The sequence below is a fragment of the Trachypithecus francoisi genome, unplaced genomic scaffold, assembly GCF_009764315.1.
Source record: "Trachypithecus francoisi isolate TF-2019V2 unplaced genomic scaffold, Tfra_2.0 Lachesis_group10, whole genome shotgun sequence".
NCBI classification, from domain to species: Eukaryota; Metazoa; Chordata; class Mammalia; order Primates; family Cercopithecidae; genus Trachypithecus; species Trachypithecus francoisi.
Window position 1 is genome coordinate 25,414,010 of NW_022681455.1, and position 25,140 is coordinate 25,439,149.

General features: G+C 43.1%; 1 protein-coding gene and 1 long non-coding RNA gene across 4 annotated transcripts in view; one reads left to right on the top strand and one right to left on the bottom strand.

Moving 5' to 3' along the window:
* LOC117086815 lies at positions 1-8,221 on the top strand. 2 transcript variants are annotated; one of them, XR_004438584.1, is made up of 4 exons: positions 1-56; positions 245-352; positions 2,069-3,820; positions 5,715-8,221. It is a non-coding gene; the product is annotated as an uncharacterized LOC117086815 (long non-coding RNA). The 2 variants fall into 2 exon arrangements; XR_004438583.1 differs by lacking the exon at positions 1-56 and having other exon boundaries at positions 127-352.
* RIPOR2 (RHO family interacting cell polarization regulator 2) overlaps positions 1-21,301 on the bottom strand; it is a 247,534-nt gene extending 226,233 nt beyond the window's left edge. The window contains exon 1 of one of the 2 annotated variants that reach the window (XM_033216402.1): positions 20,869-21,028. In XM_033216402.1, the coding sequence (XP_033072293.1) occupies positions 20,869-20,944 (76 nt within the window). In that variant the 5' untranslated portion in view covers positions 20,945-21,028. Of the gene's footprint in view, positions 1-20,868 lie in introns of both variants that reach the window. The other variant, XM_033216406.1, reaches the window with a different exon arrangement.
* Positions 21,302-25,140: the final 3,839 nt, after the last annotated feature.

Below are 25,140 nucleotides of genomic sequence, written 5' to 3' on the forward strand. Positions count from 1 at the left end.
CCTCCTGGGTTCAAGCGATTCTCCTGCCTCAGCCTCCCAAGTAGTTGGGATTACAGGTGCCCACTACCATGCCTGGCTACTTTTTTTGTATTTTTAGTAGAGATGGGATTCCATTATGTTGGCCGGGCTGGTCTCGAATTCCTGACCTCAGGTGATCCACCCGCCTTGGCCTCCCAAAGTACTGGGATTACAGGTGTGAGCCACTGTGTCCAGCTAGTTTAATCTTTGTTTCCTTTGCATATAGGACAGTGCTCATTTCGTGAGTATTTATTGATGATAGAAGTGAGATGAGGAGGAGGAAGAAGAAAGGGAGAGGAATGCATTTCTGGACAGGGTGACTACATGAAAAAAGGTATGAGCTTTGAGTGCTAGAGGCAGTGAGGAGACCAGCTCTGTTTAAGAAGAAGGATCATGCAAGGGGACTATAGAAATTAAGGCTGTGGCACCCAAATGCCCATCGATCAATGAGTGGATAAAGAAATTGTGGTATACATACATGATGACTACTACTCAGCTATAGAAAGGAATGACTTAATGGCATTCACAGGGACCTGGGGGAGATTGGAGACTATCGTTCTAAGTGAAGTAACTCAGGAATGGAAAACCAAACATTGTATGTTCTCACTCATAAGTGGAAGCTAAGCTATGAAGATGCAAAGGCATAAGAAAGACACAAAGAACTTTGGGGACTCAGAGGGAAAGGTGGGAAGGGGTTGAGGGATAAAAGACTACAAATTGGGTTCAGTGTATACTCCTCGATTGATGAGTCAAAATCTCACAAATCACCACTAAAGAACTTACTTACGTAACCAAATCCCGCCTGTTCCCAAGAAAACCTATAGAATTAAAAAAATTAAAAAAAATTTTTTTAAAAAGGAAATTAAAGTTGTGGCAAACGTGGCAAGACTGTGGAGGGTCCCAACATTTAGCTGAGGAGTTTGTCTATGGTCTGAGTCAGTGAGAGACCAGATTGAAATCTACCCTATTACATGAAACAATCCTAAATTCCTTAATGCTTCAGATCAAGTAATTGGTTTATACCAAGAGAAAGTTGGTGCCAGGGGAAAGATAAATATTAAACTTAAAAAAAAAAGGTCTGTAACTACGTAGAAATGAACCTATCAATTTGATGGAATTAGATACACTTGTTTTTAGGTATAATTTCATGGAGTAAAATTAACCCTTTTTAGTGCATAGTTCTACAAGTTGTAACAAATGTATACAGTAGTGTAACCACCACCACAATCAAGATACAGAAGAGTTACATCATATGAAAAAAGTTTCCTTATGCTTCAGTAGTCAGCCCTTGGCAACCAATGATTTGCTTTCTGTCCTAATAGTTTTGTCTTTTCCAGACTCTCTTATGAGTGGTATCATACAGTATGTAGCCTTTTGAGTCTGGCTTCTTTCACTTAGGATAATGCATTGAGAATAATCCATGTGATTGCATGCATCAGTTCATTTGTTTTTATTGCTGAGTCATATCTCATTGTATGATATACAGTTTGCTTAATCATTAATTCATAAGGACAAATATTTCTTTTTAACATAACACATATAACTAATGTGGTACCTTCTTTTTTTTCTTTTTTCTTTTTTTTTTTTAGACAGGGCCTTGTTCTGTCACCCAGGCTGGAGTGGGGTGTGTTCACAGCTCACTGCAGCCTCAAACTCCTGGGCTTAAACCATCCTCCCACCTCAGCCTCCTAAGTAGCTAGACTACAGGTGTGTGCCACCACACCCAGCTACGTTTTTGATTTTTTTGTAGAGATAGAGTCCCACTGTGTTGTCCAGGCTGGACTTGAACTCATGGGCTCAAGCAGTCCTCTCCCCACTACCTCCCAAAGTTTTGGGATTACAGGCATGATGGTGCAACCATGGCTAGCCCAAAATAATATTTATAAGCTTTAGGGATTTATTTACTAATTGACAAAGAAAGGTGATGACAGGAAAAAGAGAAAATGCAAATAGAGTATGCATTAATTTCAGAAATGTGAATGTCACTGCCCAGTAGACTCATTTTCAGAGCAATTTTTTAATAGTGTATCTTTTCATTGTCATTTTATAGCTACCCACCGCAGCTGCCCCCCACCCTTCCCTTCAATGACGATGTTTGCAGGCTTCAGGGGACTAGGGAACAAAGCTGGGGCCTGGTAGCCCCACTACGCTGCCAGCCGGGAAGAACAAGTCACAATTACAAATTATCACAACAGTTAGCGCCTGTACTTGGGGTATCTGCAAAGTGAGGAGGCCCCAGCTCCTCATTGTACAGGGGTCTATTTGGCAGTGACCTTGCTCTGGAGGCAATGATACTCCTTCAGCCTGAGGGAATTGACGTTGATGAACCCGGTGGAATCAATTGGCTCATAATCACCCTGCACGTTCATGCTCACCAGCTCCTCATTGTAGGGAGACAGTGGGGACTCCCGGCTAAGGATGTACACCTGGCCCTTGAGGACGGACACCTGCGCTTTCCCTGACACTCTGTCCTAGGACTTGGCGATGCAGTGGCGGACAAATTCACACTCAGGGCTGTGCTGGAAACCGGCAAATTTCAAGCTCAGCAAATTTCAAGCCCAGGCCTTGTTTGATTTTGCGCACCTCCCGCCTGGTCCATGGTGAAGGCCTCGATGTCTAAATGAGTGTGGTAAAGGATGGTGCCTGCTGGGGTCTCATAGATACCTCGGGACTTCCAGTGAAGCGGTTCTCCATGATGTCAGTCCTTCCCACACCGTGCTTGCCCGCGACTTCGTTCAGGTACATGAAGAACTCCAAGGAGGTCTGGTGGGTGGAACCATCCTTGACGTTGGTCACCTTCACGGGGACCCTTTACGCTGGTCCCTTCACAGGGACCCTTTTTAAAATTCGTTCTCGAGGATGTCAGGGGTGTTGAGGGCTTTGGCCGGTTCCTGGGTCTTCGTGTAGAGACCTGGAGGCACTTGGTTCTTGGGGTTCTCTAGGATTCCAGCCTCCTAGCTGATGTGCATGAGGTTCTCGTCCATGCTCCACGGATTCTTGGGAGTGACGGGAATGGGAATCCCGTGTTGCTTTGCGTATTCCATCAGCTCATTACTGCCCTTGAACTGGTTATAGAACTCGGGCATCCTCCAGGGTGCAATGACCTTTATCTGGAGGGGGCCAGCGAGTACCAGGTGAGCTCAAATTGGACCTAATCATTCCCCTTACCCGTGGTGCCGTGGGCACCCTCTCCCGCTGGACGATTTCCACTTGTTTGCTGGCAAAGCAGGACCTGGCGAGAGAGGTGCCCAGGAGGTAGCAGTCCTCACACGGTGTGCTGGACTGGATGGCCGGCCAGATGAACTCCTCCACAAACTCCCTGATGACATCCTCAATGAACACCATTTTGGCCACAAGTTTCAGTGCCGCCTTCCTGGCTTCCTCGAAGTCTTCCTTCTGGCCAGCGTTGGCCAGGTAGGCAATGGCATCATAGCCTTGTTCCTTCATCCACACGAGGATGCAGGAGGTGTCCAGGCCTCCACCATAGGCCAGAACCATGGAGCCTTTGCTGGACCTGGCATCTGGGATTGGAGGCCTAGTTCTCAGCATCTGGAGTCTGTCTTCATAGTGCAGTGAACCACTCGGGCTCAGGCAGCTGTGGCAGGCAACAGAGCAGGAGCAGTCAGATTTTTAAACCATTGTTAAAGGTTTACAGTTCTGTGTCCTTTTGGAAGCAGTGTGGCCCCAGACTGACAACTGACCCTCAAAGAGGAAGAAAAACCCTCACCTTGCCCCCCGACAATACTGCAGCGCTGTTTCTCATAACTTGTAACTGCTGCTTCCCTACTCTGTCCACGGGCAGGTGAGTATGGGACTTAGCTGAAGCTGATAATCATTTCTAGATTTTGTCAATACTTTGCCTTCAGTTTCCTCTTTATGCCTGTTTTAATCCATTGATATCCTTCTCACCATGGGTTTTCTTTGATGACTTGGAAAGCTATTTTCTCTCTTTCTAGTTATTTATTGAAAATTGAAGTTGCCATCCTTTCAGCTCCACAATATTCTCTGAAGCCAAATTTGTGACTTCAGGTTGTATGTCGATGGGTGAGCAATCAGACATGTGGGGCCATGCTCAGTTTAACCTTCAAATACTCACACTAAATGGACGGAAAAAGTCAAGAAAAAAAGAGAGGCCACAGTTGATATGTAGAGGTCTCTTTATTCATTTAATGGTAACAGGAAGCCCTCTCTGCCTCACGCCCGCTCCCACCCACAGGTCCTGGTGTACATGTGGGTGGCAGGAGTTCTAAGAATTTGATCTAGTCAAGGGGGGGACAAGGTAATTTAGAAGCTTCTATTTATTTAGCTTTAGGATTCTTCCAGACAAATTCCAATAAGAGCCTGTGGTTATGTTAAGGTTTCTGCTATTTGGAGATAGTACTTTGGATTTTCATAGAAACTCTCTGTTGAATAACAGTGCTCTGGAAGCCCAGAGCTAGGGGAAGACTGGGTGCATGACAAGGCTTTTTTAGGGTTAGAAGTATATAAGCAACAGAACCTTTAAAAAAAAAATGACAGGGACAGATAAAGAAGTTTACCCTCGTCCCCTCCCAGCACTATTTGTGCCTTAAAAGAAGGGAAAAACAAAAGTTCTTTTTAATTTAAACTGAATTTCTAAGGAGAAAAAAATTCATTGTTTTTAGAATATAACTGATTAAAACGAAAACTGAATGTTGAACTTGAGAAAACCATACAAATTAAAGAAAATGCACATTAGGTTTAAAAGAAAAACTTCCTGTGATATGATGAATATGCGTATTCAACACGGCTTTGGAAAGCATTGTTTTTTCACTTTAAGGAGCAATCTTTCCCTTCACTTAGTCCTCTAGTGAGCAACTGTTCAGGAAGAGTGAGAGTGTGGGTTTTCTTAGAGGTCAAGAATCAGAGCTGTAGGAGACACTGAAATATGGGCTTGACCAGAACACTGTGATACATGGATGAGCTTCTTCACGACTCCAAGGGATGATTTGTTTGTGCTTTGATACATGGTATTTCAAAACCAAATTGTACGTGTATTCACCAACAAAAGAAACTGAAGAAATTGCATGAGATTAAAAGTTACAAAGATTGTTGGGTTTTTTGTTTTTGAGTCACAAGCAAGTCATTTTTAAAAGCATTGTGCTCAGCAAGACAGGTTTATAAATGAATGCTACTCACAGATGGAAACTAAAGAATGAACAAAACCACTAAAAGCTGCTACATAAAAGGTTTCTTATTTTTCTGTACTGTATGATTAATTAGAGCCATCATGTTAAAAAAAAAGAGAGGAAAATTGCTTCTCTTCATGGTATTTTGCTATTAGGGAGCTTTTATTAGATATTTATTTAGGTATACATTTTGTCACGTGTATAAATGAGAGTCAAGCTCATTATTTGAGGTCTCACTAACTGGGATTTATGATAAGTCACATAGAGATGGTTTCAAGTTTACCTCTGCTTAGCAAATGAAAAATAAAGGACTGTGAAGGGCGGATTGAAAAGATGAACCTTCTAAAGCATTTTGGAAGCTCAATATGCAAACAACGGAGACACTAACTAGAAATGCTTCATGTTTATCCTTAAAGACAAGAAGCCTGAGAATTTCTAGAAGGCAATACTTTGTTACCCTGAGCAGCTGTACATTTTTCTTTTTCTGTATATTTTAAGAGAAAGGAGTTTTATGTGTACTCATAAAGAAATCATTTATATTAATTTCAGAATATGAATCCTGCAATTTCTTTGAATTTGTGAACATTCACTGTCAAAGGGAGATTACGGTGGTCTAAAATTCAAGACCACGCCAACTTTAAAGAAGGTAAACAGAGGAAAATCTTGGGGCATACAGCACGAATGCCTCTGAAAGGAAGTTGGCAGGAGATAAGAGGCTGAGGTCTGGAAGAAACAAATAATAACTCAAGTGCTCTCCAGTGGAGAGGAGGCTGAGAAGAGGCCACTCTGGCTTGCTCCACAGGCCCTAGACTACTCCCGGGCTGCTCAGGTGTGAGTCTGTTTGCTGATTTGCTGACATCACCGGCCTCAAAACTCCTGACACAGCAAGTGCAAAAGAAACCACTGAGGTAAACGGCACATTCTGGGATCTGCAAGTCTCCTATAAGTAGCTGTTCCAATTTCCAAATGTTAAAACAAAAAAGTAAGCTCATAAAGAACTTGCTGATGCATTCTATTTTTAAAATAATAATAAAAAATAATTTGGGTGATACTGCATAGCTCACAAAATATTTCCACGTGCATTATCTTAATGCAAACGACAATCGCGTAGGGGTGGATTCAATTCACCTACTTTTGCTTACAAGATGGCCCAAGCACCGAGAAGCGAAGAAAAGCACTTAGCACACAGGACTGCAGAGCCACCCAGCCCTCTGCGGGTTCCCAGGGGGAGGCGCTCGAGGATGAAGTACAAACCCATCCCCAGGCTCCGAAAGAAAAGTCTACAAGCTGACCTCTGTGGGAGGGTCAGGGCCCAGGGTCTAAATATAGACATGCTGTGCAGCGGTTTCTGTTTCTTTCATGCACAGCAGAGAAGGAAAAGCGTTTGGGGTTCAGTTCTGCCAGGAAATAAATACATAACCGGCCTCGTGGTGGCCATGCTGTAGCTGGCACACTCTGAACAGGCACCTTGGGGGATGACAGGGGCATCCTCCGCTAAGCGTGGGAACAGCCTTGGGCGGGAACATTCGGGAACAGCCCAAATGCTGGGGAGAAAGAGGGCCCCCCTCCCTGGATATGAGTCACCAAATCCTTGAGCGACTTAGGTGCTCCTGCCCAACCCTCTTCTCCACCTCAGCCCAGCCTCTCAAATACCGTGATCCGCAGACACCCCCAGGTTGGGAAACCGACTGAACAAGAGGGAAGAGGCAAGTTCCGTGGACAGGAATCCCTGGAGACACACCCAGCAGCCGAGGAGGGCAGAGGTGCTCCAGTCGGGCCGCTGAGCCATCCTTCTTGGCTCGGTTCTGAAAAGAAAGGGTAGTGGGCACCGTCCGCTGGAAGTGGGCTGGCTGCCTACGACCCCCACCAGCTCTAAGTCCAAGGGTTCTGCGTGTTCAGATTTCTTTCTGAGTGGCCCCTACCACCCTCGTCCTGCATAAAAAAGAATGCAGGGACTCAAGGTAGGCATTCTGTAGAGATTTGAATATTCGGTGATACCTGGACATTCAGCACAGCATAGGAAGATGCGGTTTCCAATAGATTTCCAAATATCTCCTTAGCTGCCCTCAGACATCGCCAGCCCTTGTTCTGCCTCTAGCAGACTCCCAGAGCTGTGTGCATTTCAACCGGGCCCATGTTTTGAGATTCGGGGAGAGACTGTAGGGTGCATTTTCTGATTAGACAGCGTGGCCACTGGAAGAACCATAAAATTAGAAGTTGATTGATTGGAGCTTGAGTCCTAGTTCCAGCAGTGAAAACCCACTCTGGACTTGTACACAAGTGTCTGAATGTTGGCTCTGTTCTGCCACACTGTGGCCTGTGATTTTTAATAAGTCCTTTAACTTCTCTGAGCCTCAACTTCCTCACTTGCAAAATGGATACAATTACCAACCTTATAGGGTTGGACTGAGGATTGAGATAATGCCCAGTAGGGGAGCTGGCACAATGCCTGATAACTGAGAGGTGACAATGTGCTAGCAGCCCTCACTCTCAGTGCCTCCTCGGCCTCTGCCCTCGGCGTCCACTCTGGCAGCACTTGAGCCCTTCAGCCCGCCATGGCACCATGGGAACCCCTCTCTAGGATGGCTGAGACGGGAGCCTCCTCCCTCTGCTTGCGGGGAGGTGTGGAGGGAGAGGCGCGGGTGGGAACCGCGGCTGCGCTCGCCGGCCGGTGTGAGTTCCGGTGGGCGGTGGCGCGAGCTCGGCGGGCCCCACACACTGAACGGCCAGCCGGCACCGCCGGCCCAGGGCAGTGTGGGGCTTAGCACTGGGGCCAGCAGTTGTAGAGGTTGCGCCGGGTCCCCCAGCAGTGCCAGCTCGCCGGCTTCGCACTCAAATTCCGGCTGGGTCTTAGCTGCCTCCAGGTGGGGCAGGGCTCGGGACCTACAGCCAGCCATGTCTGAGCTCCTCCCCCTGCGGTGGGCTCCCGCGCGGCCTGAGCCTCCCTTACGGGCGGGCGCCGCCCCCTGCTCCGTGGTGCCCGGTCCCATTGACAGCCCAAGGGCTGAGAAGTGCAGGCAGGGCTCCGGACTGGCAGGCAGCTCCACCTGCAGCCCTGATGCAGAATCCACTGGGTGAAGCCAGCTGGGCTCCTGAACTGGATGGGGACTTGAACTTTTATATCTAGCGGAGGATCATATATGCACCAATCAGCACTCTGTGTCTAGCTCAGGGTTTGTAAATACACCAATCAGTACTCTGTGTCTAGCTCAAGATTTGTGAATACACCAGTTGGTACTCTGTATCTAGCTAACTAGCACTCTGTGACTCTGTCTAGCTCAAGGATTGTAAATGGACCAATCAGCAGGATGTGGGTGGGGCCAGATAAGGGAATAAAAGCAGGCTGCCAGGACCAGCCAGCGGCAACCCGCTCCAGTCCCGTTCTGCACTTCGGGATCTTTATTATTTCGCTTTTTGCAATAAATCTTACTGCTGCTCACTTTTTGGGTTCATGCTGCTTTTGTCAGCTGTAACACTCACCACGAAGGTCTGCAGCTTCACTTCTGAAACCAGCGAGACCACAAACGCACCAGGAAGAACAAACAATTCCTAGACGCACTGCCTTTAAGAGCTGTAATACTCACCACGAAAGTCTGCAGCTTCACTCTTGAGGGCAAGACTATGAACCTACCAGAAGGAAAAAGCTCCAGACACATCTGAATGTCTGAAGGAACAAACTCCAGGCACACTGTAACACTGCGAGGGTCCGTGGCTTCATTGTTGAAGTCAGTGAGACCAAGAACCCACCAATTCTGGACACAATACTAATATAGCCCCCAATAAATGACAGATTTATTACTCCTTTCTCTCTGAGCTTCAGTTTCCGTACAAGAAACAAATGGGGGGGGGGGCAGAGATAGTACAGATTCTTCTAGCTCTACAGGGTAGTTGTGGGTCTCCAATGAGATAATATGTGAAATCACTTCCACCCTTAAGCATGTGAAGTTTTAATCAATTTTATCAGGCTGACATTGGGCCCTTCATGCAGTCCACACTAGGGTGGGAAAGTATGGGGGGAGAGTGGATCTGATTTGATGTAGGATAAGGTAAGGAAAGGCCCTGAGAATTGTGCTTTTAAGACTGAGAGAAGACACCATTGATCAGTACAACTGGAGGCAGCAGAGTGTTAGGAGAGATTGCCCTCAAAGAAATGAGGGCCAGGTGCAGTGACTCACGCTTGTAATCCTAGCACTTTGGGAGGCTGAGGCAGGCAGATGTTGAAGTCAAGAGATCAAGAACATCCTGGTCACCATGGTGAAACCCCGTCTCTACTAAAAATACAAAAAATTAGCTGGGCATGGTGGCACACGCTTGTGGTCCCAAGTACTTGGGAGGCTGAGTCAAGAGAATGGCTTGAACTCGGGAGGTGGAGGTTGCAGTGAGCGGAGATCATGCCACTGCACTCCAGCCTGGTGACAGAGCAAGACTCTGTCTAAAAAAAACGTAATGAGAAAAGGGGTGGATAGGAAACCAAGAACGAACTGTGGCCTGGACACAAAGGAATGTTCATGTATTGACTGTACTGAGACAGTGAGTGGTCTGAGTGATGCCTCACAGATGAGCAGGGGCAAGACCAGGCAACAAGTCCCATACCCTGAGCTGGGACCCTCCGTGCCCCACATCACCTTCTCAGATGACAGAAATAGAGACAGCATTGGGAGTGAGGGCAAAGGAAAAAAATATATATAACCTTACCCTGAAGATTATGCTTCTCATCTTAAAAAAAAAAAAAAAAAAAAAATCCAGACATCTTCATTTTTTAACTGTTGTGGGGAAATAGAAGAAAATTGATTTTTTTTTTTTTTTGGTCCTTTGAGGGAATTATAACGATGTCTGGGTTACTCAGTTAAAAGCTGGGTTAAAAACATGAAGTCAAACTATATGCTTTTCTTAAGAGATCAAGATATTCTTTAATTCTTTTCCTTCTGTGTGCAGGATATTATTGTCTTAGATTGAAAATACAGACTTTTAACTCAAGGTAGGGAAAGAAAATGGAGTGGGAGAACCAGACAGCCAGAAAGCTCTTCAAACTTAGTGGGACTCCTGGTTCCTCCACAACTGGGTCTTAGCTTGACAGAACCATTACAGCCTCTGCTATAGTGTCTCTCCCCTTTTTCCTATCCTTGTTCTTCTGTATCCTCCTGCCTCTGCTTGTCTGTGTCATCCTGGCTCAGGTCTTAAATGGGGGGAAAAGATCTCTGTTTTTGTGTACAGGTTGTATAATCATATACAATGTCAAAGAAAAAGTAGGGTTGATGACTGGCCTAATACATTGTGAATCATAATCATTTACTGCTTATTAAATAAACTACCCCTGCGTAGTTGCCACTGATGATATTCCCAGGATACAGATGAGATGAAGTGGGACTCAGAGGGTTCAGAGTCCCTCGTTTGCTCAGAGCTTCCCCTGAGAGAGGACCAGAGCTATGGATAGAATTGGGGTGCCCCAGAACTCGGGGGTTGTCCCCTCTGATGACCATGTTTACTCATGCTTTTTGGTGATTAGAGATCTTACCACTTGCAAATAACTATACTGTATAAGAATACATCCAATAATGGGATACTACTCAGCAACGAAGAGGAACAAATGTGCATGCAGCATCGTCGATGAATCTCAAATGTATCATGTTAAGTGCAAGAAGCAAGACTCAAAAGGCTACATACTGTATGATTCCGTTTATGAGATATTCTGTTTTTTTTTTTTTTAGATGGGGTCTTGTTGGTTTTCTTTCTTTCTTTCTTTCTTTTTTTGAGATGGAGTTTCACTCTTGTTGCCCAGGCTGGAGTGCATTGGCGTGATCTCAGCTCACTGCAACCTCTGCCTCTTGGGTTCAAGCGATTCTCATGCCTCAGCCTCCTAAGTAGCTGGGATTACAGGCATATACCACAATGCCCAGCTAATTCTGTATTTTAGTAGAGGCGGGGTTTCTCCATGTTGGTCAGGCTGGTCATGAACCCCTGACCTCAGGCGATCCACCCGCCTTGACCTCCCAAAGTGTTGGGATTACAGACGTGAGCCACTGCGTCCGGCGCCGGGGTCTTGCTATTGCACTTGCCTAAGCTGGAGTGCAGTGGCTATTCACAAGCAGGATCCCACTACTGATCAACATAGGAGTTTTTACCTGCTCTGTTTTCGACCTGGGCCGTTTCACCCCTCTTTAGGCAACCTGGTGGTCCCTCACTCCCAAGAGGTCACCATACTGATATTAAACTTAGTGCAGACACCCAGTCAGTAGAGCACACTATACCCCAGAACTCCTGGGCTCAAGCCATCCTCCCGAGTACCTGGGACTTTAGGCATGTGCCACCGTACCCAGCTTATGAAACATTCTGGACAAGCCAAAATGATAAGGACAGAAAACAGATCACTGGTTGACAAGGGCTGGGGAAAGGGATTGACTCCAAATGGGCATGAAGGAATGCCTGGGGTGATGGAACTCTTCTATATCTTCATTGTTGTAGTGGTTACACGACTGTAAGTGTTTGTCAAGACCCATAGGACTGCACACTTAAAAAGTATGCTGTACTCTATGTAATTATACCTCAATAAACATGACTAAATTTTTTTAAACTATTAACAAAGATTGATATATATGTTGGAGTGTTTAGAATAAAGTATACAGATGTCTATTATTTAGACAGCATTAAAAAGATTTATTAAAGGATTTATAGAGAGATATATAGTTAGGTATGTGATGTAGGTGGTAGTTACATGGATATTCACTGTATAATTATTTCAACTTTTCTATATATGAAATGTATTAATAATAAAATGTTAGAAAACATTTAAAAATACATCTAATGCATTTTCTTCACCACCTATGCCATTTAGAGGGTTGCTTGTAGACCCATACACTTGCTTTCATACTCTCTCATGCGTTCAAGAGTACTCTCCCTCTCCCCTTCAAACCATCCTAATAGGAGTAAAGTTTCCCCTTGGTACAGAGGGGAAGAGCTCTTGGGGTTCTTTGCTGACCCACTTACATGAATTTACTGTCCTCCCTTTGATGCAGTATCAGCAAGCGAATCCTTTATGGCGTTTTTTTTTTTACTTGCTTGAAAATGGAAGGATTGGATTAATTTCACTCAATTTGTAACAAACCTCAGGGAACAAGCTTTGGGCAGCAGCAATTCAAAGTGTTAGCAAGTATCTCAGTCTCCGTTTTTCTTGATATTGCCTGGTTCTTGCTGCTGGCTCAGGCTTTGCCTGCCTCTTTCCATCCCACCCTGTAATGGAGGTAAGAACTAAGCCACCTGCTCCCAAGCACAAGAACCTCTCTGATGTCTCAGAAACCAGGCACCCCTAGAGCCAACCCTTGATGGGATTGGAAATGGTCTTGTTTCCAAATCACCCTCTGTTTGGTGGAGTATGAAAAGATCTCCCCTTCAAAGACTGTGTGAGGCATAGGTTTTTGAAGATAGATATGCATACCTTCTCCCGATTACCCTGACCTTTAAAATAGCCCAGTTTCCAACTAGAAACAGAAAGAGCAACACAGCATGACTGGAGAGTCACAGATGTCCAGCCTCCATAAGTAAGTACATGGATGGTTCAATTCCCAACCAATACAATCCACTTTACAATTATAATCATTTTTTAATATTTAAGTGTATCACATTAGATGCACTTAAAGTGTCTCAAACTCTACAAGCTTTCATTTGGATTTGGGTATATGGATCCTGTCTGAAGAAATTTATTTCTATTGATATAAAAAGGTACCCAAGTTATGTTGTGAAATGAAACAGTAAGTTGTAAAACGTGGTATTATTCTGATCCCATTTAAAAACATATTTAGCTCAGCACTTTGGGAGGCCAAGATGGGAAAATTGCTTGAGCCCACAAGTTCAAGACCTGCCTGGGCAACAGAGCAAGACCCTGTCTCTACAAAAAATTAGCTGGGCATGGTGGCACATTCCTGTGGTCCCAGCTACTTGGGAGGCTGAGGTGGGAAGATGGCTTGAGCCCAGAGGTTCGAGGCTGCAGTGAGGCTCCAGTGAACCGTGATGGCGCCACATGCCTGGGTGACACAATGAGACCCCATCTCAAAAAAAAAAGTTTTAGGTTTTAGCTCTTATTTTTAATGTTTAAAAATGGATATTTAACTTAATGGGCTATAATCTATTAACATCATTGTTCATTTGATGCTCACATTGTCCCAGTTTTGCCAGTAGAAGCCCCTCCAAGGCAGCTCCCCAATCCTTTTGACAGATTTCCTTTTGTTGTTTTTTTTTTTTTTTTTTTTGAGCACTTCTTTATTTTCTGGCACAAGGTGTTTCAGCCTAATCTTGTAATTTAACTGCTGCAGCCCTGGGATCAGAATTTTTCCAATGGGCCCTCATTCCTTTTGGTGTGACTTATATTCAAAAACCAAGATCTGGGTACTAGGTCGCTCATTGCTATTGGGTATTACTCCTTCTAGATCCTTTTAGTGGACAGAGCTAGGAAATATCTGTGTCTATCTGTCTATCTAGATTATTCTAATTCCAAGGCAACAAATAGGATTCTTTTTCGTCTTCACTCATTTTATATTTGTATCTGCCTTCTCCCACAGTGAGAACTCTGGCTCCCAACACATCATGTAGGTACTTGTTTGCTTAATTCTGTAATACACAAAATAGTTTTAGAATTGTTATAACTGTGGTCTACAAAAAGCAAATCTGCTAAACAGAGTTTAAGATTATTTTTATGACTTTATTTTTTTTTTGCTTTTTGACTGAGGATATTTAGCCAAAGTATTGTGTTCAAATGTTACTTGGATTAATTATTTTCATTTTCTTCCATGTAGTTGTGCTATTCATTTGAAATATAGTTCATTGGTTTCTGTTTGCATTCAATTTGCATTTTTTCTCATACTTGTTTATTTAATTTTATTTTTGAATGTATAGAGAATTGATAACATTTTAAAACAAAAACTATACAAAAAGGTTATATGTATATATATTTAGCATATTTTACAAAAGAAATGGGAGTGCTATGATGCATGGGGTAAGGGCTGGGAATTCTAGATGACTTTCTCTCTGTTGTATGTTTCTATATTGTTTGATTTTTATACAACATGGGTATATTAGGTTTGTATCAGATGAAAACAAAATCAAGACATATTTTTCAGTGCTATTGCCCAAGTTTACAGTTTTGACAACTGTGTAGGGAGGGTAGGAGGGGGTAAGGTGTGTGTATATAATTAACATGTTCTTACACAATGAAACAATTTCTTGGATCTTGCTATTTCAGAGGAAAAACTGGTACTCACATAGTGGGTTGAATCTAGGCTAACATATTTCAAGATGCTTTCCATTCCCTAAGATCCTCCTTACCCCCAACTTGATACACTAGCTTAATGCTTCTGAGAAAATTTGCTATTCTGGTAATTTTCTGCTACTAACCAGAGACCAAGTTATCATTCTAGTGATTAACTTTTGGGCTCTTTAGATCCCTCATCAAACAAACAACCTGAGAATTACAGACTTCAGAATGCTTCGAGGTTCTGAGTTCTCTAATCCCTCTGCTGGTTTCATTTTCTTTTTTATGTTTATTAGCGTCTTTGTATTTGCTGCTGCTTCCTCTCCTTTCCTTTTCCCTCCACACCCTCTCTTTTGTCCATCCTTGGCTGGAGACAGCTAAAATATCTGTCCAGATCATGTACATACAAAGAGAACACTTTCTCAACCAACGGACCTCCTTGAATTATTCAAAGTACCTTCCATTCTCCAGTTTCCCATCATTTTTCTTCCTTGACAGTATAAACTGGAATTGGACATTTGGCAATTGTACCCATGGATTTAATCATTCAGGCAGGAAGGAGGAGGGTAAGCCTTCTACAGAAGCAAGTATTCTTCTGAATGATGAGAAAATAGGTAACAACATGTTTGAAGGTATATAAATAATTTTTATGCCAGTATAAACACTAGGGTCCCTAAAACAAAATGCAGTAGCATTCTCTGTAATTGGCAGAGCTGCTGGTAAACAAGATTCAGAACTGGGGAGAAACCCAGGCCTTGTGGGGCCCAGCCGCCTGTTGTCTGGGATGAGGCTGTTAATGGATAAATTTAGCAGGTGTCTAGACTGAAACCCAGGAAAATATGTGACCTATGAATTATACAGAACGTTCTAAAAGGTTTCTTTCTTTTTTGTACTTGGGGTAAGCCCCTCACTGACCTCCTCTCAAATCTTTAAGCTTGTAGCTTAAAGGAAATAGAAACCGAGAGAGGAATTTGCCTGGTATATTCTTCTCCGCTTCAGAGCAGAGAAGCCCAGCCTGAAGCCTAAAAATCGCAGCACAAGGGATTTGTCAGTCAGTAGCGGTTCTGATGGTCAGAATAGCAGCAAGAGACCAAATCAGCAGGTTGGAAAAGGCAGCAACACGGTTTCTGCTGTGGTCTGGGACACTTGGGTGTTTGTATCCACGTTGAAAAGCTCAATCTGCAACCATAGTGCCTCCCCATGCCGGTACAAAATCCCAGAGGGGAGGAGACCAGGGGAGAAATATGAGTGTTGTCAAGGCCTGACCCTTGCCAGATAGCAGGTAAGCCAGGACAGAAAGCCGATAGGAAGCTGGGATACTCTGTAAATTGATGCTGGATCTCTCTGCAAGCAGGGGCCATCTGCAGAGTGGGTAGCCTTGTGCAGATGGAGGACTCTGGGAAAGGTGCCCACATATTCTTCCTATCCCAAGCCCCTCTGTCTCCCTGAGATCTTGGCTTCAGGATCTCATCTGAAGACAGTGGTATTTAGAAGAAAATCTAAGACTTTTTCTATGAATCAGAATGCCTTCCAGAGCTGCACATGCAGTGAGGAATAGCCAGCTGAGTTCTTACCTCCCTGTGTAGAATTGTCAACCCAGGTTGGTGGCAGACAGGAAAGCACTCCTTCGAAGTCCCACAGCCCCAACCACAGTCCAGGGCATGGTCTGTGGGATTCAGACTGCTGCCTGACCAGGTCCCCTTGCTCAGTCACAATTAAGAATGCCATCACACTGAGTCAGGAGAACGGCCCGCGAAGCAGAACAAGACAATTAAGTCACATTGACACTGGGAGGAAGTCGCCAGTGGTATCTCTGAGACAGCAGATTCCCTAATCTCAAGTGCATATCAGCTTTGTCACTGTTGTCTTTTCAGTGGGACAGAGAAAACTCATTTCCATTCCTTTGATTGGAGTCCACAAAAAGTGCTAACCAGCGGTCACCTCCATCAAAGCTCTACCTAACAGAGTTCAACTGTTGTTTTTTTTGTTTGTTTGTTTTGTTTTTTTTTGAGACAGCATTTGCTGTGTCACCTAGGCTGGAGTGCAGAGGCATGTCAGTGTAACCTCCAACTCCTGAGTTCAATCAATCCTCCTGCCTCAGCCTCCTGAGTAGCTGGGATTATAGGCACACACCACTATGCCCACTAACTTAAAAAGAAAAAATTGTTTATAGAGACAGGATCTTGCTGTGTTGCCAGGCTGGTCTCTAATTCTTGGCCTCAAGTGATCCTCCCACCTCAGCCTCCCAAAGCATTGGGATTACAGGTGTAAGCCACCACACCAGGCCAGAGTTCAACTTTTTAAAGAGGTAAAACAATAAGTTCCAAATGGGCTCTGTCATCTGGTTGCATTTACTTGTACTGAAAACAGCCTGGAGATCCTCTGTAGGGGCAAACACTCCATTTTCCCAGAAGAACAGGAGTCACACCCCTACAGGCCAAGATTGGTTTTTCCCTAGTGTATCTGTGTTGCCTCCTATGTGGTGTGGTGCAAGCCAGCTGAATGTGAGGGTGGGGTGCGTGGCTGAGGAAGATGGGGATACCTTCTCCAGTATGACATTTCTCCAATTATTTTGTGAAAAAATGTGCAGGTGGCAATGGTAAGCCCTTCATACTGCCTCAAATGCCACTATTACTATTTTTAGGCCCTCAGCTCCCAATAGCTACATTGCCAGGAACTGTGCTAGGCACTTGACATATTTTATGTCTTTTAATCCCCCCCCAATGACACTGGGAGGTTGGTATTATTATAATAAGCATTTTTAGGTTGAGGAAGTGGGCACTCAGGGAGATGGAATAAATTGCCCACAGGCCAACAGCTAAGAAGTTGTAGAAACAGGATTTGAAGCCAAATCTCCCAGTTGTCAAAGCTTATATACTTTTTAGGGTTTCTTTCCTTTAATCCCCCACCCCAACTGTAGCAGACTTTAAAGGAAAGAAAGGCTCTCAGGGCACTCAGTTATCTGTGCCCGCCCCTCATTCCCATGCCCTGCCCTGACCCTGCTGTCATCATGTAGAAGGCCCAGGTACCCACGGAGCTGTTGCTCTGTCTGTACTCCTCTTTACCTGGGCAGGTCACAGGTAAGCAGTTTAACAGGGTTTACAGGACACCAGATAGGTCCTTCTCCCGAATGTCTGCTCAGTGTCACACATGTGTGTCTTTGTAGTGACCTTTGGTCTCTTTTAAAATTCAAATATCCCTAAGACGGGTAACATATTACTGTTCTCATACCTTGATTTGACTATTATTATTATTATTTTTACTACATTGCTATGAACTAGAAAAGAAAATAATCTAAATATTTAATTACAGATTCTGGGGGTGAAAGGAAGAAGTGAGGAAGGCTTAGGGAAGATGGACTTTGGGATCCATCGCTTTAATATGAGTTTAATTTTGATGAAACCCAGACGGTTATTGAGTAGATGAGGTGCCAGGTATTTTGCTAAGGGTTATAGGCATACAGAGCATATTAAGGATTGGTTCTTACCTGGGGATATTTGAATATGGTCTGGGTATTAAATAACATGTGGGGATCATTGTTAATTTTATTACACAGTTATGTAGAAAAAGGTCCTTATATTTTAGAGATGCTCTTACTAAAATATTTAGTGTGGAGATGTCATAATGTCTAATTTATTTTTAAATGTTTCAACAGGAAATTAGATGAAGCAAATATGGCAACATGTTAATAATTGTTAAATTTAGGTGATAGATACATAAGATTCATTATACTATTTTCTCAACTTAATGTTTGAAAATTTTCATAATAAAAAGTAAAACAAAAACAAACAAATGAGCAAACAAAAACACCTAAAGCTTTCCAGTAGCTCAAAATTGAAGTTCTATTGCGAAGATGACAATTAGATTTTGTAGTTAGCAGGTGTCTTCACTCTTTCTCCCTTTCCACTTTCTTTAATTTGCTGCCTGCAAACAGGTACAGGTCTTTTGTGAGTTAAAAACGCAACCCTCCAAAAATGTCACTTGATCCTGTTCCTATTTCTAACTCACACTGACTCTCATGCAGCAGGGTTCTTGACCATCCTGGAAGAATATCAGAATTCCCTCCTTAGACACTATGCCAAAGAGGTTCAGGACCAGCCTGCTTAATGTTGAGCTTACATTCAACATCTATTAATATATCATTTCATGTTAAAACCATGCAGAAATCAGCACAATATTCAGATGTTAGTCTCAAAATTTAAGTGAAATTTCTGTAGTAAAGCAGGCTTTTCTCACAATTCTTATTTTAAGAGTATAGACCAACTTCCCATTCATATTAGTGAAACCATGTAGATCCATAATCCAGCTTTTCTCAGTGATGGATTCCATAATGGAGGTATTGTATTAAAACTGTAGGATCACAACTATTTTCCTATAGATATAGAATGAAGTTTCACAAAAACGAGTTTAAGGTATGCGCAAGTAAAAGAAACATGATCAAGAAAGTAAAGGCCCAGAGAAAACTGATGGCTTCTTCAATTATATCAAAAAAAAGGAAGTATTTTGCTTGATGCAAATTATTTCCTTGTCTTTGAATTGTCATTTGGAAACCAACCAGCCCAACTTGCCTCCGAAACTAGTAGACTGTGACTATGTTGGATACATGTTCCTAAGCCACTCATTCATCTTAATTTAACTGTCTATACCAGGGGCTCGTAACACATAAGGAAGAGTTGCCAACGTGTAACTAGGCATAAAGAACACTGTGTGACGGATTTCTATTTTATTTTATTTTTTTTTCAGATGGAGTTTCGCTCTTGTCGCCCAGGCTGGAGTACAATGGCACGATCTCTGCTCACTGTAATCTCTGCCTCTTGGGTTCAAGCGATTCTCCAGCCTCAGCCTCTCGAGTAGTTGGGATTACAGGTATCTACCACCCCATCCGGCTAATTTTTGTATTTTTAGTAGAGATGGGGTTTTACCACGTTGGCCAGGCTGCTCTTGAACTCCTGACCTCAGGTCATCTGCCCCCCTCAGCCTCCCAAAGTGCTGGAATTACAGGCGTGAGTCACCGTGCCTGGCCTGTGTGATGGACTTCAAATGAGAACAATACCTAGCACATAAACCAGGGCTTGGCTACTGGTGATCCACAGTTGTCACACGTTGCCTCAGAACATTGGTGTTATATATTTAAAATTGAAAGAATAAACTGCCAACATTTAAACTTGAGAGCTTTCACATAGAAATTAGCATTTCTTGCTGTTTTTTTTTTTTTTTTTTTTGAGACAGAGTTTCGCTCTTGTTACCCAGGCTGGAATGCCATGGCACGATCTCAGCTCACTGCAACCTCTGCCTCCCAGGTTCAAGTGATTCTCCTGCCTCAGCCTCCCCAGTATCTGGGATTACAGGCGTCCACCACCATGCCTGGATAATTTTTGTATTTTTAGTGGAGACAGGGTTCCACCATATTGGCTAGGATGGTCTTAATCTCTTGACCTCGTGATCTGCCTGCCTTGGCCTCCCAAAGTGCTGGGATTACAGGCGTGAGCTACCGCATCCGCCCACTTTTTTTGAAAAATTGGAAAATCTACCAACCTGTACCCCATTCCCCATGGAAACAATTTGATAGCATTGAATGGTGGGTGTCCCACTATGATGGGACACACATTTTCCCACTTGCTGTACTCTCTACCACTCCCTATTGCTACCTCATACTGAGGCCAAATGTCAGTTGTCATTTATCATCGCGGTTTCACTATCATTTTTCTCACAACAGAGACAGGAAGAAAGTGAACTATTCGTTACCCCTGAAAACAGATACCTTTCACTCAGTCTTCTCAGCAGCCCAGCCCCTCCACCCATTTGAATTTGCTGACATCTGAGATAAATAAACATCTCTAAGAACAGACACACACGAATTTGTTACTTGTTCGTGAGAAATGGTTTTGGCATACATTTGAAATGCTTTTTCATTCTCAGATTACTCCAATGCTAAAAACTCCCTTTTGATTAGAGTTCCTGTCTACTCAGTTGTGAGTTTGATAATTTAAGAAGCATACAATTGGGTCGTTTAAAGGAAATATGACTCACTGATCCTTGAATTTCACCTTATCTAGCTACACTGCTGATAACCTGTTTGATTCAGATGTTCCATTTTTTTCCCTACTGTCATAAACAAAAATTCCAATTCACATGACTCCTCGATCAATGTAAATATTTATTTGTATTTTCCATCTAGTTGGAGAAATAAAGAAAAGAGGCCCTGTGGCCCTGTCTTGCTCACCACTTGAAACAAAATGTATCTAGTTACCTCTAATTAGGATAGTGCTGGGAAGGAAATAGGAAGAGAGAGAGTCGGTAAAAAATACCAAAGTCCATTGGAAAAGGGAGCACAGGAAGGTGGAAGAGAGGAGGAAAGGGGTAAGATTGGAGAAGATTTGCAGAGGGCAAGAAATGAGTGTGTTGCGGGAAAGTGTGGAAAACAAAGGCAGAGAGTAGGTAACAACCCATCGGGACACTCACGGTTGAGCTGGCGCCTCCGGATCCTGTCCCTCCATGGCCTGTTTCTGATCCAGTGTAATCGCGAAGGTAACACCATGGTCCCAAGAGAGCGGCCTAAAACCTGCTCATGGCAAGGGAACAAAAGGGTCTTGCAGCGATCACGGAAGTTAAGTCCAGACGTATAAAATTGAAAAAGAAAACATAACACCCCCCCTTTTTTACTTTTCTTAAAAAAAAAAAAAAAAGTATTTGAGGCTTCCGTTCACTTCTTTTATCTTGTAACTTGTCTTGCCTTTCCTTCCCTTAACTCACGACTGGCCCGAAGGCAGCTGCTGTGCTGGGCTGCCCTAGCCTCCTGTGCCATGTTTTATGCATGAAGATGATGGGGCGGTAATTTATTCAAGCAGAGACGATCACCGGTCTCCTGTGTCTGCCCTCGCGTCAGAGGAGCTGTGCAATGGCAGGGGGAGGGCAGGTGTGTCTGACTGCACGCAAGAATGGCCTGAAATGGGAATCCCTCTCTGTAGGCAGAAATGAAGAGCAGAGCTTTGCTGCGGGAGCTGAATCAGAGCAACACTCCTTACCTTTTAGGGCGCATGATTTATTTACTGCTGGGTCCCTAGTATCTAATATAGTGCCTGGCACTTGGTAGGTGAGCAATAAATATTTGTTGACTGAAAAAATGATCCAGTGATAACCAACATAAGTGACATCATACCTTCCTTTTCACCAGTTAATCTGCCCTGAACTGTCTTCAAATATGTCTATTTGAATTTTCTCACCCATTCTTTTTCTCCACCAATGATCACACTTGCCCCTCACCCACTCATTCATACTTCAAAGCCTCATTTTTTCCATGAGGCTTTCCTGAAGCCGTAGACATGGGGCTGTACTCCAGGCACCTATTGCTCTCACCTGCAGGTGGCCCATGTCTGCACTGCCCAAATTTGTTAGGCCTTTTGTTTGTTTTCTGGTTTCTTTTAAACCACACATCCAGGCTGGACGAGGTAGCTCACACCTGTAATCCCAGCGCTTTGGGAGGCTGAGGTGGGAGGATCACTTGAAGCCAGGGCAACACAGCAGGACCCTATCTCTACAAAAAATTTTAAGATTAGTTGGTATTGGTGGTGTGTGCCTGTAGTCCCAGTTACTCAAGAGGCTGAGATTGCCTGAGAGAAGAGTTCCAGGTTGCAGTGAGCTATGATTGCACTATAGCTTTCCAGCCTGGGCAACAGAGAAAGACCCTGTCTAAAGAAAAAAAAAATTCCCACATTCAAATAGTGAGTAAGCTTCTTGTTGGCAAGAACTGTATATTCCTCTTTCTGAGCTGCAACATACAGGGGTTTACATGGGGAAGTGGTACTTCAAGGGGTGGTTTGGGGCAGTTTTAGTCAACCCCCCAAATCTCCATCAGCTCCTCCTCAAAATTCCCCAAGTAAAAATACACTCTAACTAAATACATTATGTTGGCTATAATACCAACATAGGTATTACAGCTACAGCCTCTTCCAAATATGTGGCTGAAGCCTCTCTTACACAGATGTTCTAAAGCTGCCCCTGGCAGGGGAAGCTCAGTACGTTGATTGCTTACTTTGTTCCAAGCTTCTCCTCTGTGCAATGTCAGATTGCTCCAGAGAACAAACAGTTATTGACAAGGCTTCAGGAGTAGTCTTGCCCTGAGGATGGAACTGAAAAAAGTGACACCCAAATTTAGCCCAAGATAACCCATAAACTTGCTGATGGCGGAAACTCTGTCATTTATCTTTTGTGTCTCTTATGATGCCACAAGCAGAGGGACTGGGGGAAACTACCAAGAGATGGGAGTCAAGAGGCTTGTAATTGCAGCTGACCAGATGAGTGCTTTAGGCACATCTCTTAGTCTCGGTGACTTGTTTTCTTCACTTAAAATGGGAATGACCTACAGATTTCAGAGTTGTCAAAAGGAAATGAGATCAAGTAATTCTTTAGAAGTTGGTAGGATACTGGACTGGCACCCAAGACCTCAGGCTCCTCTTCTGTCACTATGTCTGGTGGTAAAGAGAGTGCATTCCAGAGCAGAAATGCCTGGGTGCAAACTCTTAGCACCCTATTTAGTATCTTCATGACATTAACATCCTTATGCCTCAGTCTCTTAATCTGTAAAATGAGGATAAGAATGAGGGCTGCTGCCCTAGGGTTATGCTGATGACTTCATGAGTAAATACATGCTAAGGACTAAGAATTGTGTTTAGCACAGAGGAATTTCTCAATATTGTCAGCAGCTATTATTAACTAGCCATGTGACTTCATGAAAGTTGGCAAATTCCCTGGGCCTCTGTTTCCTTATCTGCAATATCAGGGGGTCTGAGATACTTTATATCTCAGACAGGGACAGGATCTGGAGGCGCCAGCTCAACCGTGAGTGTCCCAATGGGTTGTTACCTACTCTCTGCCTTTGTTTTCCACCCTTTCCTACAACACACTCATTTCTGTGTATTAGTTTCTGTGTATTAATTTCCTACTGCTGCTATAACAAATTACCTCAAACTTAAAGGCTTAAAACAACACAGATCTATCGTCTTTCAGTTCTGGGGTCAAAGTCTGAAATGGGTCTTATAGGGTGAAAGTCGAGGTATAGGTAGAGCTGCATTTCTTCTGAAGGCTCTGGGGGAGGATCTGTTCCTTGCCTTTTCTAGCTTGTAAAGGCCCTTTGTATTATATAAATCTATTTGCAGAGTATCTTTGTTCACCTGAGGGACCACCACTCAGCCATTACATTAACTGGCAATTGCAGGTCGTGTCGGACATTCCTGGTCTAGATAATTGCTCATGGTTCCTGATCCCTCATGATGTGCCAGCTCCCCAAGACTCATTTTCTGAATTAGGGGGGAAAGGTAGAGACCAAAATTAAAACAAAATCTATGTAAGGTAGCCAATGAGGTTTTCTTGACTATTGACACTGAACACCTAGAATGGCAAATGCAGCATAAGAAAACTACATTTGTTAGACTGGACCAAGCAGAAGAAAGGATTTCAGAGCTTAAAGACTGGTCTTTTGAACTAACATAGTCAGACAAAAATTAAGAAAAAAGAAGTTTAAAAAAGGAAGAAAGTCTTCAAAAAATATATGATTATGTAAAGCAACGAAATTTATGAATTATTGGCATTCCTGGGAGAGAAGGAGAAAAAATAAACAACCTGGAAAATACATTTGGTGGAATAATTCAAGAAAATTTCCCTAATCTTCCTAGAGAGATAGACATCCAGATTCAAAAAAAATCCAGAGAACACCTGTGAGATACTATACAAAATGAACATCACCAAGGAGTACAGTCACCAGGCTGTCCAAGGTCAATGCTAAAGAAAAAATCTTGAAGAAAGTTAGAGAAAAAGGGCAGATTACATTCTAAAGGAACCCTTTCAGGCTAACAATAGATTTCTTAGAAGAAACATTATAAACCAAGAGGGATTGGGGGGCCTGTATTCAGTATTCTGACAGAAAAGAAATTCCAACCAAGAATTTCATATCTCATCAAACTAAGCTTCATAAGAAAAGGGAAATATAATCTTTTTCAGACAAACTAGTGCTAAGGGATTTTATTTTATTTTATTTTATTTTTTTAACCACTAGAACAGCTTACAAGAAATCCTTAAGGGAGTTCTAAACATGGAAACAAAAGAGCAATACCTGCTACCACAAAAACAGAGTTAAGTACATAGCCAACAGACTCAATAAAGCAATCACACAATAGAAGCTACAAAGCAACCAGGTATCAACTTCATAGTAGGGTCAAAACCTCACATGTCAATATTAACTTTGAATGTAAATGGCCTAAACACCCCACTTAAAAGGCATAGGGTGGCAAATTGGGTAAACAAACAAACAAACAAACAAACTAAAACCAAAAAACCCATCTGTCTGCTGTCTTCAAGAGACCTATTTCACACATCCTAACACCCATAGGTGCAAAGTAAAGGGCTGGAGAAAGATCTACTACACAAATGGAAAACTAGAAAAAAAAGCAATCACTCTTCTTATATCAGATAAAACAAACTTTAAGCCAACAACAATAAAAAAGACAAAGAAGGGCACTACACAATGATAAAGAATTCAATACAACAAGAAGACTTTACTGAATATATACACACCCAAATTGGAGCATCTAAATTCATAAAAATGTACTATGTACTTCTAGACCAATGAAAAGACTCATACAACCACACAATAATAGTTGGGGACTTCAACAACACACTGACAGCATTAGACAGATCACTGAGGCAGAAAACTAATAAAGAAATTCTGGATTTAAACTT